Below are 20,416 nucleotides of genomic sequence, written 5' to 3' on the forward strand. Positions count from 1 at the left end.
CTCCAGGTGGTCTCGCAATCCCAGCGCTTTTATTCCCGCCTGTGCTGTTATGACTTCAACAGATAACAGTTTTCGATGGATAACTTCTGATTTGTGTAATCCAGAAATTGGGCAGATGTTCCTTTAAAATGTGTTTAAAGACAGTGACTCTGACTCGTGTTCTTCATAAATGAGAGAAATGATATTAATATGTAATCTTCATTTTATGTTCACTAAGGCAAGTTGACCATATATATATAAAAAAAAAACGCTATACCGCTATATATAAATATACTTGGATACAAGTTAAACTCTATTGACAGCATCTGTGGCCTGTTGTCGAATAACACAGGAAATAAATTTGACTCATTCCTCAGTTTGTAAAAAGGTATTAAAAAGTTGTGTTCAGTGGCAAAACCATGAATGCAGTTATTTAAAATCACTGCATATTTTAAATAATATTTAAATAATGTTATTTGTAAATGTAATGTAAATTCTGTCATCATTTATTTTCCCTCATGTCGTTCTAAACCCGTAAGACCTTCACTCATCTTCAGAACACAAATAAAGATCTTTTTAATTAAATCTGAGAGATTTCTGTCCCTCCATTGACAGCTACGCAACTACCACTTTGACACTTCAAAAAGTTCATAAAGAGATTATAAAACGAATCCATATGAATTAGCGGGTTAGTAAACATTTTCTGAAGAGACTCGATCGCTTTATATGATATACAGATATACAGATTGAATTTAGGCTTTTATTCATATGTAAACATTCATCAACTCACACATCGGTTGTGGTAAACGGAAGCTCAAGAATGTTCGCTTGTTTGAGAAAACAATGAGGTTCATTCTCGTGTTACGCAGCACGTTTGAGCTTCAGCAAGAACCAATGAGGTTCATTCTCGTGTTACGCAGCACGTTTGAGCTTCCACAAAGCTCACGCGTCAATCATGTACAGTTGAGCTTCTTTTTATTTTTGCTAATCAATGTTTATATGTGAATAAAAGCCTAAATTCAATCTGTTCATCATATAAAGTGATCAAGTCTCTTCAGGAATTTCGGACTAAACCGCTCAATTCATTCCGCGGTTTCACTACCTTCCAGGCAGTAAAATTGCATCTAAATTTGTGTCTGAATGTGATTTCCAAATGAAATATAGTAGCAAAGATTAAATGAGTTGCGTAGCTGTCAACGAAGGGACCAAAACCACTCAGAATTTTTTATAAAGATCTTCATTTGTGTTTCAAAGATGAACGAAAGTCGGGTTTGGAACGACATGAGGGTGAGTAAATGATGAAAATTTTAATTAACTATCCTTTTAAATCATATATAAATTATTTAATATTTTTAATATATTCAAATGTTATAATATTTAAATTATGTGAAATATGTGTTCTCTGCACATTTTATGATTTTTAAAATATGCAGGGATTATAGTGTGTAGTTATAGCATCTACAAGCAGGATAGTTTGTTTTTGCCACAGATGCTATCAAGAGATCTTAAGTTGTATTTAACCCGTACTATTCCTTTCAGAAGTGGCAGGATGCTGCAAGGAAGCTGTCACAGTGGATGTTGATCCATTTCAGAGGCAGTTTGCCTGTAATTGTTGCCCCATAAGAGCACTTCTCAGCCACCGTCCTCTCCTCTGACTGCTGCACACTGCCCACGCCGCTGCATGACCTCTCCTAATCTCTTTTACATGTGGATGATAAATGTCCTCTAATAGCTGAATATATCTGTATTTAATGTGTTTTGTATTATGTAGCATTAATGTCATAAAAAAGAGAGGGATCAGATGAGTCAGTGGGTAATCTAGCAAACTGTACACATGACCAGACATTTAGAAACAGCCCATCATACACAGCTGCCTATGAGAAAATAAGCATTAATGCTAAAAAATTATTTGTTCATGTTTAAAACAAATTTGTCCATATCCTAACGATATATCCACACTACCATTCAAAAGTTTGAGGTTGCAAGATTTTTAAATATAAAAAAAAAGTATCTTATGCTCACCAAGGCTGTATTTATTTGAAATATACAGTAATAGCTGTAATATTGTAAAATATTATTACAATTTAAAATAAGTTTTCCATTTAAATATATTTTAAAATGTAATTTATTCCTTTGATGACACAGCTGAATTTTCAGCATCATTAATCCCTTCTTCAGTGTCACATGATCCTTCAGGAATCATTCTGATATGCTGATTTGATGCATTTATTTAAAATGGAAATCGTTTGTAACATTATAAATGTTTTTACTGTCACTTTTGAGCAATTTAATGCATCCTTGCTGAATGAAAGTGTTCCTTTCTTTAATGTACTGAGCCCAAATTTTTGAACGGTAGTGTACAAGTTAAAAGTAAAGTGTGTCATATGGTTGGGGTAAGCTGTGCCAGTGGCAGCTTTCAGCTTTATTCTCATTTCACTTGAAAGCAGATATCCTGAAATATTAATTAATATGCTAAAAAATAATGAATATTAAATATTAATAATTAGCTATATTAATTTCACTGCTGTCTAGAAGACGGCTTGAGTAAAAAGTGGTACAGCTTACCCCCACTATGCCCCACATTTTCTCTTTTAAGCAAATGTGCATATTTTTTATTAATTGTGCGAAACCCCTTCCTTTGAAGTCTTTCTTTCCAGACAGAACCAGTTCAGTTGTGTCCACTGCATGGGAGCTATTTAGAACAGGAAGTTGAATCATAGGGTACAGGAAGGGTATCTGTAATAGCCTCTATCTCTCCACACAGGTCAACTTTAAGTGCATGTCCAATATTCCTCTCCACTTACACAGGAAATTGAATCTGTTGGTGCCGTCTTCTCCATATTGTCTATCTCTCTTTTGTCCTAGGATGTCTGAAACGCTATTGTTTTCTTATCTTTCTTTCTTGTATCAGTGAGTCTCAGATTTTCTTGCCTCTAAACTATTTTTCTCTTTTTCATCCTGGTTTTTAAAGAGTGCCGGCAGAATGCGATAGAAATGGGAGGTATGAGGACTCAAGGTGAGACAGGACATCAGGTTTTACAGCTCTGAATTTACGCCATCATTTCCCATTTTTTGTTTGCCTTCTGGACTTTTATTAGGCCTGACATTATTCCACAGACTTAACCCCATTATGCTGATTAATGCTCTACAAACATACATAACTGGCATCTGACGTAATTCCCAAAGATCATGCATTGAGTTTAATCAGGAAAGCTTATGTGAGTCTCAAAAGGACCAATAAACCCCAAATCTGTTCTGTGAATATCAAAATATGCCACAAAGTCAATAAGCATTTGGTTGCATTGGCAGCTAGTTCGACTTATCTGCCATCTTGTGGCAAGAAGGAAGTACAACAGGATTATTAGTGCCGTTTGCTAAGGTCATAGCAGTGTTGCTCATACTTAAGAGATAGGGGTTTGTTAAAATAATAACACTAAAATCACTTGGCAACCACCCTCAAAAATATATAGCATCCTGTAGTGGATTTTGTGGATCTGAGCTTGGAAACATGATGTATTTTTTCTTTATATTCTTATATTTGCACCCTTGATTTGCTCACTGCACTGTTCCTGTATCTCTGCATGGTTACTTTTGTGTTCACTGTATGTCAAATACACTCGGGTGGTTCAGTGCATGATGTGTTGAAACTGAAAACAGTGGAAAATTAGTACAAGAACTTGTTTTTGTTATGTTCATGTACACACATCAATCTCTTCACAATAAAGGCCTGAAACGTATGTGAACGCAAACACGGCTGTAATGACATTGTTTCAAAAAGTGACTGAATACATTTCGTGGTTGCACTTTATTTTACAGTACATGCACTTACATGTATTTACAGTGTACTTACCTAAGAAAGTGCTGGGTAATATAAGGTTATTACCTGGTTATTACCCAGTTATCGTAATTACTATAATAAGTGCATAAACTTTCAGATTGGCGATCCACAGTAATGCAAGAATGCACACAAATATTGGCAATATTTTTTTCATTGACTAAAAAAATTTGTTTGGGGTCGGAATGATTTTTTAATGGTTTTAAAACAAGTCTCTTCTGCTCATCAAGGCTGCATTTATTGGATTAAAAATACAGTAAAAACGGTAATATTATGAAATATTATTACAATTTAAAATAACTGTTTTCTGTTATATTATATTTTAATATATAATTTATTCTTGTGGTGTCTCAGCTGAATTTTCAGCATAATTTCTCCTGTCTTCAGTCACATGATCCTTTAGAAATCATTCTAATATGATGATTTGCTGCATTGAAAGTACTAAAAAAACAGCATTTACTTGAAATAGAAATCTTTTGTAACATTATAAATGTCTTTACTGTCACTTTTAAGCACTTTATATATAAAATATTAATTTCTTTAAAAAAAAAATAGTGTAAGTGATTGAAAACTAAATAAAATATGTACATTTAAAATAAATTAACATGAACATTTTCCAAATTAACAAACACTTTAAAAACTCTAAATGATTCAAATTAAACTGATATTAAAGGGATAGTTCACCCTCAAGTTGTTCCAAACCTGTATGAATTTCTTTCTTCTGCTGAACACTAAAAAATATATATTTTGAATAATGTCGGTAACCAGTTGATGCACCCCATTGACTTCCATAGTAATTTTTTTCCATGTTCATCAACTGTTTGGTTACCGGCATTATTCAAAATATCTTCTTTTGTGTTGAGCAGAAGAAAGAAATTCATACAGGTGTGGAACAACTTGTAGAGGAGTAAATAATGACAGAATCTTCATTTTTGGGTGAACTATCCCTTTAACAATCAAAATACAAAAAGTCCCTGCAAGGAAATCAATGCATCAGCCAAGCATTCACGTGTGTGTTTGTCTACTTGCGTACGTTTCTGGCCTTAAAGGGTTAGTTCACCCAAAAATGAAAATTCTGTCGTTAATTACTCACACTCATGTCGTTCGACACCCGTAAGACCTTATCGAAATCCGATGGCTCAGAAAGGCCTCCATTGGCAGCATTGACATTTCCTCTCTCAAGACCCATAAAAGGTACTAAAGTCGGTACAAAGTCCATCTCTCTACAGTGATTCTAAAATAATTTTATGAAGCGACGAGAATAGTTCAAATCAAAATAACGACTTTATTCAACAAGTTCTTGTCTTCCGTCTGGGCCTCTGACGTGAACTCACGAACCACCATGACGCATGCGCGAGAATATGACGTAGAGCCGGCGTTCTCATATGCCCCTTTTCCACCAAGGCAGTGCTGGAGCTAGTTCGGAGCCAGAGCCTAGTTTCAAATCGGTTCTTTGTCTTTCCACACCCAAAGCACCATCTTCGAACCAGGAAAAGTGGTTCTTAAGTAGCACCAAAACATTGCTGGGCTAGAATTAAGAACCGATTACGTCAGGCGCTGGGGACGGGGTCAACAAGACGAACACAAACTTGAGATCCGCCATTTTTGAAATAGCAGCTAATGGAGCTAACAGCTGCTGCTCGTTTGTAATCTCCGTCTATACAAATTACGGCGAGCTGCATGAACGCGTTGGATTCGCTGTGTTTTGCGGTTTCACGCATGCGGTGTTTTGATATCATACGCGGACCGGTTTACGCAGCGCCGATGCATCTCGAACAAGCCTGGTGTGTTTGTGTTTCCCGCTGCCTCGCTAGCGTTGCTGAGAAAGATGAGACGTATACAGTGACATAAGACCTGGCTCTGTTGTGGCTCTCAGCATGTGGAAAGGCAAACCGGTTCTTAGAAGGCTTGTCAGTGGAACCAACTACGAACTGGCACTAGCACTGGCTCTGAACTAGCACCCGGTTCATTCTGGTGGAAAAGGGGTAATAGATATGTATACGTTGAATTCTACATTGATCGTGCTTTCGGTCTTGGCGTAGTGTTCAAAGTGGTGCTAAAGTGTGCATTTCCTGGATCCCGAACTGTGAGAAACGAAAAAGCGCACGTAAAAGTGCCTTATCAAAGCCGGCTCATATTCTCGCGCATGCGCCGTGAGTTCACGTCAGAGCAGAGTCCTGCGCGGGTGAAAAACATCCTAACTGTGTCGGATACGGGTGCGGGTCGGGTCGGACAAGGGAGAAACACGGGTCTATACACGGGTTTTAAACAGTCAGGTGCAAATTAATATATAAAAAATATATGCATGTATATTGTAGATGTGTTCCTAAAAAAAATCTATGCATATTTTTAGGAACACCTATACAAAAATATGCCTTGACTGTATTTCAAGTTGATAAAATAAGTTAAAATCCATATCAGTTTATTATCTGCCTGCACTGCAGTTGTCGATATGGATCCTGAGGAGTTGAAGAAAAGATAGCCGCAAATGTGGAACTTCATTGCTGAGGAAGCACGCAGATAACTGTGGTAACAAACCAAGCACACGCAGTTCTATCAAACAAGCAGTTCTATTAAGGACACTTAACCATGTTTGACAGCTTCGGCTGAAGTTGTCCTTGTGTTAATGGTCGTGTAATAACTTCTGTATGCTGGCAATAAATATTTTTGTAAGTGTGTCTATAATGTGATATGCTAAACTGATTTTATTGCGTGTGCGGGTCGGGTCTCAGTTCTATTTTAAGCGAGTCAGGTGCGGATTTTAATTAGTGCTGTTTTCGGAAAACTGGTCAGATGCGGTTTTACAAAATCGAACCCGTGCAGGACTCTGCGTCAGAGGCCCAGACGGATGACAAGAACTTGTTGAATAAAGTCATTATTTAGATTTGTTTTGTGTATAAAAACTATTCTCGTCACTTCATAAAATTGTTGTAGAACCACTGTAGTGAGATGGACTTTGTGACGATGTCTTTAGTACCTTTTATGGGTCTTGAGAGAGGAAATGTCATTGCTGCCAATGGAGGCCTTTCTTAGACATCGGATTTCAACTAAAATATCTTAATTTGTGTTCTGAAGATGAATGGGTGTCGAACGACATGAGGGTAAGAACTAACCCTTTAATGTTGTCATGTTCACACAAGCATGTCTACATAAATTCCCGATCCAACCCAATGCACATTTCTCTGATTGTTCTCCCTTCTCTCCCGCAGTCGTAATGTGTCTGGGGATCAGAAAGAGGAACATAAAGACGCCAAACCCCGCTCGCTACGCTTCACCTGGAGCATGAAGACCACCTCCTCCATGGAGCCCACAGAGATGATGCGCGAGATCCGCAAAGTCCTGGACGCCAACAACTGCGACTACGAGCAGCGCGAGCGCTTTCTGCTCCTATGCGTCCACGGCGACGGCCACGCCGAGAGCTTGGTCCAATGGGAGATGGAGGTGTGCAAACTGCCCCGCCTCTCGCTAAACGGCGTCCGCTTCAAGCGGATATCAGGAACGTCCATCGCTTTCAAGAACATCGCCTCAAAAATCGCCAACGAACTAAAGCTGTAAGGGGGGGGGGGGGGGTGAAAATGTGAAAAGGCAGCAAAAAGGACTAAGGCACAAAACTAGAGTAATCAAGCTGCACATTCTTTTTGAACAAGTAGCAGATACAAGGATCGTTTTCCTCAAACACTTACAAAGTATGTACTGAAGATATTGTATAGAATCATGCCTTAGGCAATAATTTCCTGCATCTTTGAAGCATTATTAATATTATTATTGTCGTTATTGTTGATGTTATTATTATTATTATTATTGTGTATTATTATTTCAAACTGTAGGAAAACAAAATGACAGGTTTTTTTTCTTTTTTGTTTGTTCGTTTAAGCACTACTGCAGTAGGTGCCCTGTGGGGACAAACGATTAACACCAGTGACTGAAAAGAAGTATTTTCGCTCCAGTATTTCTCTTTATCGTTCCGGCCCTCCTCCCAAAATCCTTCTTGAATGCCAAAGCAAGTGGCCAATGTTGAGTTCGATTAGAAACTTATTTGCGCACTTTCCCTCGAAAGCACCAGATGTGCTCTCCATCCATTCCTCCGCTTTCCCAAACATTTTTTCCTCCTCAACCCCCTGTCCCGCTTCGGGATATTCCCACCTGTTGTTTTCTAGTGCTACACATGGCTGAAGACGGCCAGGATCGAGTGCACTTCAGCCAACGGGCTACTGCAATGGAACGTCAAGAACGAGATCGGGAATGTCCTTCCTGGTCCGTTGAAGTATTTAGTTTGTTTCCTTACAAAGTGTTTTTTTTTTTTTTTTTACACGTCTGAGGCGATGACGGGTGTTGTTGTAATGTCTTGGTTTTGGCTCCGGCCCCCAGGGCGCACCATAGAGTGGGACACCGTTCAGTTCAGAAGTTTCACTTGCCATGTCTAGGCTTCAGTATTCACTCCCATCCCTAAGAACCATCGGCACTGTTGTTATTATTATTATTTTGTTTCGATGTTTCTGTTTGTTTTTTGGAATGTAAATAATGTACCTTAGTTTTGCAGCAACAGCATATTGATATACTTTTTTTTTTCTTTTCTAAGTCTGGCTGTGAGTCGGAAACTATGGAAATTAATGTAACTCATCACAGAATAAGGTTAATCAGTGTCTCCATTAAAACAACTGAAAATCAATGATTTGCAGAGTGGCTTTTGTTGGACAGGTTTTACAAGGCATATAAATGTTTATTATCCATGAAATCAATAGTGGAACATTTAATTTAATTACAACCAAAGACACCCTCTACATGATAAACCCACCACGACGATCATTGTATACTTTGACCTTTATTGCTCTTTTCATGCAGTCATATTTAGGAGGTTTTATTGGATGTGAAATGTCCTGTGATTTAAAAAGTTTGAGTCGTGATATCGTGGCCTTGATTGGGATTACTCTAAGTTTTCAAGCATAACGTCTTGGTCTGGATATGGGTCTTAGTTCCAGGTCTCAAGCAAGTCATTTTCTGCACAAAAGATGATAATTACCTCAACCACAGGTCAGCATTGGTTAGCATTTACAGAGAATTTGCAAGAATCCCATTGCTCTCTATATATATATATATATATATATATATTTAACCCTTATGCATTGTTCAAATTCACTACTCTTTCGTTATGTTCGTAGATGAAAACAGCCACTAAATTAAACTGCTGTAAAAATGTATCGGATAAATATATTTTTCATTTTTTTTTTGTTGCATAAATCTATTAATCAACCTCAGTCCTGATCAAACCTACTAAATGTTTTTTTTTTTTTATCTGGATTTTAACTCTTTAATTGCCAAATTCATAAATGATGTCACTGATTTGGGGGGAAAAAACACACAAAATGCCTTCAATATAAAAAGTGATTGTGGACTGGATTTTTTTTTTTACCTTTTATCACAGTCTTGCACATGTCAAAGATTAGAAACAACATTGGCTTTGATGCATTGTTAGTTTTTGTGCAGCATCAGATTTTAAGTTTTTGTTGCTCATGTTTGTGGCTGTTTTTGCCCCATTGACTTCCATTATAACCACATTTTTTTTATTGCAACGCCATGGCACCATATACTCATGCATTTTTGATTGTTGATGGTTTTCCCTGTTGGGAAGAGGTAAAATTAGTAAATTTTACAGTTGATATCTAGGTGGCACCATTAACCCTTTAGATAGGACTCTGCAAAAATAGAGTTTTCTATGGACTTTTATATGGAGTATAACAGCATATTAGTGTGTGTGTGTGTGTGTGTGTGTGTGTGTGTGTGTGTGTGTGTGTGTGTGTGTGTGTGTGTGTGTGTGTGTGTGTGTGTGTGTGTGTGTGTGTGTGTGTGTGTGTGTGTGTGTGTGTGTGTGTGTGTGTGTGTGTGTGTGTGTGTGTGTGTGTGTGTGTGTGTGTGTGTGTGTGTGTGTGTGTGTGTGTGTGTGTGTGTGTGTGTGTGTGTGTGTGTGTGTGTGTGTGTGTGTGTGTAGGCAGTAGGCACAATTTATATGTAAAAAAAAAAAAAAAAAACATAAAAAAAGTATTTAAGAGATCAACAAAATGTAGTCAAATACGTCCACACTTTATATTATTATTAGCTTTATTTTCCAAAATACATTTGGAAACAAAGGAATAGGCGCTTTTTAGGGCAAAAAAATAAAATGATTTGGCATTTTAGAAGATAATGTTAGCCTGTCACACATATCACCTGATTCCTTATATAATTTCCAGCATCTTATCTATTATATAACAGCTCTTCATAGTCATAAAAGCTTTTGCCAGGAAATCATACTGCCCTGAATGTCCATGCATCTGTCTACAGCTGGATGAACATCATCATCCCCTGTATGCAGTAATTATAAACGAAGTCATGTGTGATTAAACTCTGACCACGTCCCATTCCTATGCATGATCCGACTAGCCACTCCCCATTTTCCTCGCACGATTCGGTAATGATGGCGTAGTGATTCTTTTTAACGAATCGAATGAACAGTTCATTTCAAAGAGCCAGTTCAAAATGAATAGATTTACGTCATGGCATATTATGTCAAGCGGTCACTGACAACACTACAATTTCATATGTGTGTTAATTAAACTATGTGAAATATGTGTGTATAAGTCGAAGTCCTCGGTTCACTATGTTTGAAAGAGTCAGTTCCCGGTTCAATAAGTTTTTATTCTATCATTATATTTATTCAAGCAACATGAAATATAGAAATGCCAATAGCCTACAATACAAACAAAGTGAGAGAGAGATGAATCAGCCATATAAAAAAAACATATCAAAATCAGAATAAAGGTGTATTAATTTTTTTTTTAAATAAGGATTAGCAGGGTAAAATCTGTGGACGATTTTAAAAGATAGCCTACTTCTTTAACCTTATTTCTAATAACAACAACCACACTTTATCCCAGCAAATCAATTTAGTATTTAATTAAACGTTCCAATAAGATATAACCATAGATAGCCTGTAAAAACAAATGGCTCTAATATTATTTTGGAAGTTAAAGAAAAACGAATTTTGCCAAAAGGTTCAATGAGACAAAAATCTTTGATTCATGAACGATTCGTTTGGTCCTGTTTCAGACCACTTGTGAACCGGTTCAACCGATGCATTAAAAAGATTCGACTCAAGTGAACGATTCGTTCCCGAGTCGGGCATCGCTATGATTTAGCTGTGGTCACGCCCCCATTGTTTCTCACCCGTCAGGGGGAGTGTTGTCAGAAAGATCGAGCGCCGCTGTTGTAACTGCTGTTTTTGACAGAGGAGACTCATTTCGTCTCTTTTTCTCGATGTTTCTTCAAAGCAACGAGACCGACATGCGTTTCAAACCGTCTCGAGACCGACTGTACAGCGCGCGCTGCTGCGGCTGCTGTCACGTGCGGACTGGAACCATCATCCTGGGTACCTGGTACATGGTACGAGGCTTAAAACATGAATTAAACGTCGCCTTGTAGATTTTAACACCACTGAAATATATCAGTAGTCTTCCCCCTCGTCTTTTAGAGGTGTATCTGTGGTTTAAAGTGCAGCTGTGTGGATGTTTTTAGCAGGAAGAGCCGTGTTAGCTCGATGTTTAAGACCGCTAGGCTAACTCAATGTTTTGAATTGAAACTGTTAAAAAACAAGACACGTAAACGGGATTGGACGTGTTAAATTGGTATTGAATGCATTATAAGGATCTTATCTGCCAATTGAAATAAGACAACGTGATGTGGAGAATATATTTAAGTGTAAATGTATATTATATTTGTAGATCGCTAACAAGATAACCGCTAGCTGAGGCCTGAGGTTGTTTACTACACTGGCATTGGAGTGAAATTCATTTCGTTGATGATAATGTGCACAAAATGGGTTCAGATCTAATAAATTATTTAGAGTAACATAGCTATTATATATATGAGAAGTTATTTAATATTTGTTTAAAACAGCTGTATATTGTTGTATTTTTAATGTCAACTAGATTGTAAACAAACAATCAAAACCCAACTAATAAACGATACTGAAGTGTTGCTTGGCAAGTTTATGAATGCTTTTGGATAAAATGTCACTTTTTATAACCAAAAAAATCTCTCTGCCACCGTCAGTTGTAAAACTTGTAGTAAATAATTGTCAAAGTCTGGGTGTTTCCAGAAAACCTGACCAAATGTTTTCTTTGAAGACTAACTATTTTATAATAAATTAACTTTTTTGTTCATTTTCTAAGTTATACATGTAGTCTTAGTAAAAAATAAAAACAATTCAAGGGAAATGTTTTAAGACCTTGACCTCTTTTACCTCTTGAATAACAGAAAATACAGGATGTCACATGACATTGAATCATCAGACTTTGTACGCATTAATTTTTGATTTCAGTGTCCTACTCTCTATGTCATCTATACTTTCTTTGCTAATATAATCTCTGCCCTAAGGTGGTGAACCTGTTGATGGGTATTCTGTTGACTGTGGCAGTAACTCACCCTGAGAACGTCCCAATTGTTGACCTTCAGTATGAGGTTATTGAGCATTACTTTGCATCAGACAGGATGTCAGGTATGTTATCAGGTCATGAAATGCCGTAATACAAACACAGTATTTTGTACTGCTATTTTTTGTGCCACATATTTAAATGTCAATATTTATTTGTATTTAAAATGTGTAATTTTAAAACTTAATGTATTTTGTATATATTTCTATCTTATGTGCAAAATCTTCCTGTAGAGAACGCTTGTGTGGGCTTTGCCATCTCTCTCCTGATGCTCACCATTAGTGCCATGATGGTGTATGGAGCCATTACTGTAAGTTTATATGATTAGTATGCCTGGCTATTAGTTTAATATTTGATGTTGAACACAATAAAATATATTCTTTGGTACTGTTAAAAGGGATGTCATGATGCACATATACTAGGAAGTTGAAGGGGATGGTTCACCCAAAAATGAAAATGATCCCATGATTTTCACAATCCTAGGTTTATATGACGTTATTCTTTCAGATGAATATAATCAGAGTTATATAAAAAAAATTCCTGACTAATCCAAGCTTTATAATGGCAGCCCAAACTTTGACGCCCAAAAAAGTGCATCCATCCATTATAAAAGTAATCCACACGGCTCCGGGGGGTTAATAAAGGCTTTCTGAAGTGAATCGATAGGTTCGTGTAAGAAAAATATCCATATACGTTTACACTACGTCCGACATATCGTCGCACCAGTTGCGCTTTTTTCATAAATTGAATACGGAAGGCGGTCCTTATTAGATATTTTACTTTATAACGTGTTTAATATGGATATGTTTTTTACAAAAACCCACCGATTCACTTCAGAAGGCCTTTATTAACCCCACAGAGCCCCACAGAGATGTGTGGTTTACTTTTATAATGGATGGATGCACTTTTTTTTTAAGTTTGGGTTGCTGTAATAAAGCTTGGAAGAAACAGGACATTTTTATTTTATATAACTCTGATTGTATTTGTCTGAAAGAAGAAAGTCATATACACCTAGGGTCATGGGATAATTTTCATTTTTGGGTGAACATGGTAAAAGTTCTCTAAATTTTTTAGGGCAATACACTGTGAATTTCATCCATTATTACAGTCAATGCGAAGTAAGTATTGTGAGAATAATGCATTTCACCATTTATTCATTTGTACTTCACAGTCTTGCTTGATGTCATCTTTAAAAAACAGGTTGGATCTGTGAACGTTTGTGGTATAGCAGTTCACTGCTCTCAATGCATATTTGCCATACCTGAGCTTGTTTCCTCGAGTGAACATTGAGCTTTAGCTGTGTTTTAGACCCCGAGTATCCTCTGACCACAAATGTTAGGCCTTACAGGCAGTGAAATGCTGTTCCAGTAGAGTCACGGCCTTGTCAGATCTGCTAATAGCTCCCTTTCCATTTTAGGCATTCTCTGAGCTTAGTTATTCAGCACAGCTGCTTTTATTTGCTCAAAACTGGATGATTCATTATTCCCTGGAGTCTGGCAGGTTTGCAACAGCATTAAAATGGTGAGAAACTGTCTAAAAACGAAAGGGAAAAAAGTCCACCTTGTGACATGACTGTTATTTTCCCTCTCGCACAGAATCGTGATGGCTGGCTCATCCCGTTCTTTTGCTACCAGCTGTTTGACTTTGCACTGAGCTGCCTGGTGGCCATCAGCTCCCTCACGTACTTGCCCAGAATCAAGGACTACCTGGACCAGCTGGTCAGTCTGCCCTCTATTGCCACTGCTGACCGCCTGACACTAGCAGCTAATTTAAAACCGTTTAACCTAAAAATATGTTTCTTTTAGCCGGACTTCCCTTACAAAGACAATCTGCTCTCTCTGGACTCCAGCTGTCTCCTGCTGTTTGTGCTCATCTTTTTTGCCTTTCTCATCGTCCTCAAGGTAGATATATGAGCCTCACCGGATGTTTCCAACACTGAATCTGTGCATATTTTATTTAGAAGATCCAGATTACAGAGACTACTAATGTGTTGTTGTTGTTTTTTTCAGGCCTATTTGATCAACTGTGTGTGGAACTGCTATAAGTACATAAACAACAGGAACACTCCAGAGATTGCCGTCTATCCTGCTTTTGAGACCCCACCTCAGGTATGTCCATCTTAACAGGGTTCCCAGTCTGAACCAAGGCTAATTTGAGTTGAGTAGATGATATTAGATACACGTCATTGATCCCTCAAAGGGGAAATTCACATATTACAGCAGCACAATATAAATTGTATATATATATATTTATATTATATGAATTAATTATATGAATTATTATTATAATTATATTAATATAATTCATCGTTTTTTTTAAATGTGGTCGACTCAAATCGATTCTCAAAGGCCACAAATCGATTTTTTTCCCCCCATATTTATTTCCGCAAACATTGAACATAAGAATAACATAAGTAAATCTAATTACTAGTCTTCTCCACTAGATGTCACCCTCTTATTTGCCTTGCATGATGTTACAAAGGAGCGAGAGGCACTCCTGTCATTCATTTATTCAGTGCTTAAATGGCGGCTTCCAGCGCGTTGTCGATGTTTGTAATGCTGAGGTGAAATGATACAGAACTGCAACACCCCCACAGCCGAGCACACAACCGCTAAAAATAGATCACACACATGCGAATGCTTACCTTGCATTGATCATTGTATTAAACTTGAGCATTCACTTAAGCACATACGTTAGCCATTATAGACATATTCAAATCAACTGAGTCAACAGACAGCGCAGGACCAATAATTCAAACCTAATAGCTTATATTATAAAACTTAGTCCACATAAGTCAGCATGTTAAGGTATTGTTGTTCGTTACCACGGCAACTACTTGTGTCCAGGTATGAACACGCTTCTCGAGTATGAAAAGTAACTGCACACATGACGGGCGGCAAAATCGCAAGAAAAGCTTGTTGTGTACTGAAAATAGCTGAAAATCATCCAATATCCTTTTTGTTTTAGAATAAATATATCAAAATATCCATAAAAATTAAATTTTATAAAATACTTCTCGGATAAATTTTTTTAGAATAAAGTTGCATCATAATTGTATTGTAAATATAGAGATGGGTTCTGTTTTAATGTACCTAAGTGTACCTAAAATAAAAAGAGTTTAATATACAGGTTTGTGGCTCTTACTTTCTTTTTAATTACCCACTTGTAAACTTATGTTCACTGTTCTTTTTTATAAATAAAGCCTAGTATTAAATCTATATTCATTGAGTTAAATCGAATTGGAACATCTGAATCAATACCCAGCCCTAATATATGTACTAACTCAAGCACTACACCATTATCAGGCCTTATACAATCTGATTAAAAGTAACATAAATTAAACGTGTGAGTCTGGTTTTATGATATCAAAATATGATACCTTTGAAAATTCATTGTTTTTATCACCATTTTCAATATAATTTAAAAAAAATTATACTAGCCAAAAAAAACTCAAACTTACTGAAGACAAATAAACAGTGATACAGAAAGAGCAAAGAAAATAAACTACAATAGAACAAAGACACAAATGAAATGGACATATCTGAAAAACTTCAAGCACTAGAAACACTACATAAAATGTATAAAGTAATCGAATGTATTAAAAAAAACAATGCATTGTCTTTACTGTGTAAATTAAATATACATTTATTCTTATTAAAGGGTCACCGGTTTTTAAACTGCAATGCTTAAAAAAACATGCAATTGACCGTTCGCAAAGACCCGCCCCCTTTAGTTACTGTTGCTATGTCCGACAAGCCATGGCGCTCTCACACCACACACACACGTTCTCACGTAGAGAAAATACATTGCAGAGAAAAGAGGACACTGACAACACGCCGACAGACAGGACAGGACAGAGCAAGTTACTTTTGATATGAAACAAAGTCTCAACTTTGAAATTGTCATTTTTTAAAGAAATTTAAACAATAAATAGCGTTTTGTGGCTCTTTAATGTGTTGTGATCGCTGTAGCGCCTCAGTTAAAGCTGCTCGTGAACCAATCATCTCTTCCTTCTAGTTTATTGATAAGCATGAAATAAACATGAATGAACACTAAAAGAAATGTTGTTTCAACCGTGGAAAGACGTCAGTACACACCGTTTTTCCAAGTTCAAGTCCACCGACGTTAATCTACTAACTCTCCTGACTGCTTTGTCGGACAAAGCGGCAGATTCGGCGATGTGATTAGTCAGATCGCCTGTCAATCAAACTTGCAGCGAAGGGTGAATTGATAAGCTTTTGTGATCGGGCCTCACAGCAACGTCACTTGAACGTAACCGTGATAGTCCAAAATCTCTACCGGATGACAAATTACTACCAGTTAGTTGTGTCTGCCGGTATATCACCCACAAATACTTTACCCTTTAGAATATGTTGGTGGTCTAATTGTGTACAGTTCATCACTTTGCATTATTCTGAACAAAAACATGGTTGTCTTTGCCTCTGAACATCTTTCTCTTGTTTTTCAACTCCTTGCTCCATTGTAGCATATAACGCCCACTTTTTGCAATCCAATCCTCTTCACAAACAAATTCCATTTTAGCTACAATTCCGTTTTGTTCTCGTCTATGAGAATATATTCTTTCTTTTGAATGCATAACTTTAATGCTTAATATGTTATTTTAGTATTATTCATCTACTATATAAATAATTAGCATACTATATAAACGGTATTTATTAATATTTTGTTGTTGCTTCATTAAAATCTTGCAAATTTTGTTGTTTTTTGTCATATTGAATTTAGTTTTTTTTTAATTGCTATATAGCTTTCTTTTATTTTTATTTCGGTTTTAGTCATTTTAGCATTTTAACTTATTTCACTTAGTTGTCAAGGCAACATTTCAAATTTTAATCAAATTATTTTTGATAGTTTTAGTTAATAATAATAATAATACTGATCTGTTTTGTTGTGGAAAAACCTCTCTCATTAGTAACCGTGTAGCCCCTTAAAATACACCGTTACACACAGGTACTGTAGATGGCACTCTTTTCCTCTGAAAGAGCTCAACAGACCGGCAGCTGTGCAGTTTTTGTTCTGTGTGGTTATGTTCAGGCAAATGACTTTTGGTGTGGTGTCTTCTTTTTATCACAGTACATCCTTCCCACCTATGAAATGGCCATGACAATGCCAGCGAAGGAGCCACCTCCTCCTTACATGCCAGCTTGAATTCCCCTGACTGGTTCGATCAGTAAAAACCAGTGCAGACACCCATCTTTGCCTTTCGATCCTGCCTTCCATTCCAACTCTCGGAGGGCGTTTAGACTCCCAGCATCCACTCATCACATCAGCAGCTTAGACTTACCCATGACTCTTTCTTTCGCATGACTCTTGTAACAGCTCGTCACCGCAGATCTATTTTTGTAAAACTATAGGAAAACAGTTGAAGCGGCACGGTGTTGGGGAAGAGATCGGTTGTGGCAGGATTTATTTTTAATTACTTAGTGTTGTATCTGAGATATGAAATGCCATTCTCTTTCGTGGACATCATGACTCGGGCTCTGCAATAAAATGTGCTTGCGACAGCGTTATATAGTTCATTCATAGTCAATCACTAATGAAACGATCCTGAGATGGGACAGATAATCTGCCGCTTGACGATTTTACCAATGAGAGCTTTCACTTTTCAAGCCACCCTGAGATCTTTATTTTTCCATGCTTTTCAACGCTATATTTTGTTCCTGATGTCTTAGTAGATGATGTATTGTGAAAATCAGCATTAACTGGGTGCTTGCATTTAAAATCACCACCCTTGGCTAATAAATCTGTTTTGCTAGATTAAAAATATGTTTAGACAATCCAGTGTGATGGTTAAAATATATATTTTTTCCATTGTGTACTTTGTGGACGTAGGACTTTCATCCTTTCAAAAGTGAAAGAGCTCAAAGCACTTTTTATCTTGTTTATATAGTTAGTGTGTGTATGTGTGTGTGTGCACGTGTGTGTGTTCCATCCATTGAACCATTGTGCACCATCATGTTAGCAGCTGTCACAGTGATCTGTTGTCATGGTAATACTGGTTAACACTCGAGAGGAAACTTTCCTCACACGATTGACAATGATATAGAGTTAAAAAAGAAAACTGCTGTATAAATCAATGGATGCATGTTATTTTATTTGGTTGTCCGTTTTGTTTTCTTGTACATGTTCTGAATCTAATTACTTCAATAAACATTACAAAACATTGAATCTGCCATCAGACTTTTTTTCCACAATGAACATTTGGTTCATAAGTGTGTCTCAATTTTCCCTCTTGCGTTTGTAAATATGGGATTAGAATAACTGCCTTAATGTATTACATCCTGTATAAAGGTCTATTGTGCAATGTTATAATTTAGGGGCCGTATTAAAAAAAAAAAAGTAGCTCCTGACTTGCTCATTTAGGAGAAACTTTTAGAATTTAGGAGGTTTTTTTTGCTTTAATAGTATTTCATAAAGTATTTTAGCTTTAAAACCGGTTCTTAAAGCTGCACTCCGTAACTTTTTCGCATTTTAGCGGTTATTAAACAGAACTGCATGCATCTTGCGCAAGAACATTGCAGCCGGAGCTACTTCTCTCTGTTTATGTCTATGGCGCAGGGAACGGGGTGCCGCGTAAAAGTCATTCAAAAAATTTTTTTTTTCTTCACATTTTTCAAATAATTCTCTCTTTGTAAACTTTGTTCATTGCATGCGAGTGCTGCCGTATGTTTGAATATGACCAGTCGTTTTCGCCGCCATCACCCGGGAGTAGTGCCAGAAGACACGAATGAGAAGAAAATGTGTCTCATCCGAAAGCGCGCACACGTCTCACAGCGCGCAAATATTGAGTTCTCTTTCAAGTCTTGCTCTTGAACGGGCAAACTCACACAAAAAGTATGTCAACATGTCCATCTTGATGAGTATTCTAGCAGACATAGTCTGTATATGCCTTAAGTAAACTTTATACAGTCGAGAAAGATGACGCATATCCGTGCATTAGGTCTTAAAGGGGCAGTAGCCTTTACTGCTGTCTGTTTAATGTCAAACAACAAAAGACAAGGACATCACTCACTGCTCTTGATTGAATAGCTTTTGTAAGTTTAATAGGATTAATCTTTAATTTATACACTCAAATATGCAATGTTATTTTACATTTGATCAATTTCTGTACCTGAAATCTAATGTTAGACATACCTGAAAAACCTGAAACGCATAGTTTATTTTATTAGTATCTTTGCTCAGTAGTATTTATTTGTGCTGCTGCTTGTATTTAAATTATTTGTTCTTATTATTTTCTTAACTTTTATTTGACAGTAGTTCTTTTTTCCCTGAACATAGCAAATACTGAATCGTACCGAAACGGTGAACCTAAAACCGTGATACAAACCGAACTGTGCGCAATCTGTACTGTTACACCCCTAGCGTAACGTATGCGAGGGGGTGCCACAAAATGGAGAACATTTTCAAAGGGTGCCATGACTGAAAAAAGGTTGGGAAACACTGCTATACCAGACTGGCCTGAAATAGTCCCAATATAAACACTTATTATTAAGTGTACCATAATGATTCAGGGTAAGACAAAAACACAGTTTGGAAAAAGGATAGACCATCTGAATGCTTGGAGTTGTGGCATTTATTTCTAAGCGGACCGTTAAAGAACGCAACACACACATCTATTGTAGAATTCAACCAATCAAATGACGACTTCGAAACTCCTGAAGTTTTTCCAGATAAGTGTGCCAGCCGTTCAGCCAACGGTCCGTGGGCATGACGTCTGAGGCTGAGACTAGTCTATGAGTAACATATCATTAAGCCATAAAATAAACTTAATTCCATAAAATAAGTATAATGAATTAGGCAAAAAGAATTCTCGAGCATGTTTTAAAATGACCCAAAAATCAAACATGCTTCTCTAGAACTTTGTTTATAAAACATTTGTTGCTTAAATTCTGCAAGATGCAGACATTCTCAATAAACTTAATTAGTGACACTTTTATTGAATATGGCACCATTTTTATTTTAAAATATTTGAATATGGCAACATCGTACAGTTCTGAACAGGTTTTAAGAGAAAACTCTTAACTAAGAACTTTTACTGCTATTTAGGAGAACTCTTGATAAATAAAATGTTTTGTGAACACGGCCCCTGATTCTTAGTAATTTGAGGTGGGGCTCCCCC

At 36.9% G+C, this 20,416-nt stretch overlaps 2 protein-coding genes across 11 annotated transcripts in view; both read left to right on the plus strand.

The window, feature by feature from the left end:
• mark3b (MAP/microtubule affinity-regulating kinase 3b) overlaps positions 1-8,482 on the plus strand; it is a gene marked incomplete at its 5' end in the record, with an annotated part of 94,306 nt that extends 85,824 nt beyond the window's left edge. For 6 of the 10 annotated variants that reach the window (XM_079830721.1, XM_079830718.1, XM_079830719.1 and 3 more), the window contains 2 exons: positions 2,951-2,995; positions 7,024-8,476. In XM_079830721.1, the coding sequence (XP_079686847.1) occupies positions 2,951-2,995; positions 7,024-7,369 (391 nt within the window). In that variant the 3' untranslated portion in view covers positions 7,370-8,476. Of the gene's footprint in view, positions 1-2,950; positions 2,996-7,023 lie in introns of all 10 variants that reach the window. The other 4 variants (XR_013817603.1, XR_013817604.1, XM_079830722.1 and 1 more) reach the window with 3 other exon arrangements.
• A 2,480-nt stretch (positions 8,483-10,962) lies between these two features.
• laptm4a (lysosomal protein transmembrane 4 alpha) lies at positions 10,963-18,470 on the plus strand. The gene is made up of 7 exons (XM_079831134.1): positions 10,963-11,230; positions 12,224-12,344; positions 12,513-12,589; positions 13,875-13,997; positions 14,085-14,180; positions 14,289-14,387; positions 17,371-18,470. Exons 1-7 carry the CDS (start codon positions 11,105-11,107, stop codon positions 17,443-17,445), a joined length of 717 nt encoding a protein of 238 aa, XP_079687260.1. The 5' UTR covers positions 10,963-11,104; the 3' UTR covers positions 17,446-18,470.
• Positions 18,471-20,416: the final 1,946 nt, after the last annotated feature.

Source organism: Gobio gobio (genome assembly GCF_949357685.1).
Source record: "Gobio gobio genome assembly, chromosome: 12".
NCBI lineage: Eukaryota > Metazoa > Chordata > Actinopteri > Cypriniformes > Gobionidae > Gobio > Gobio gobio.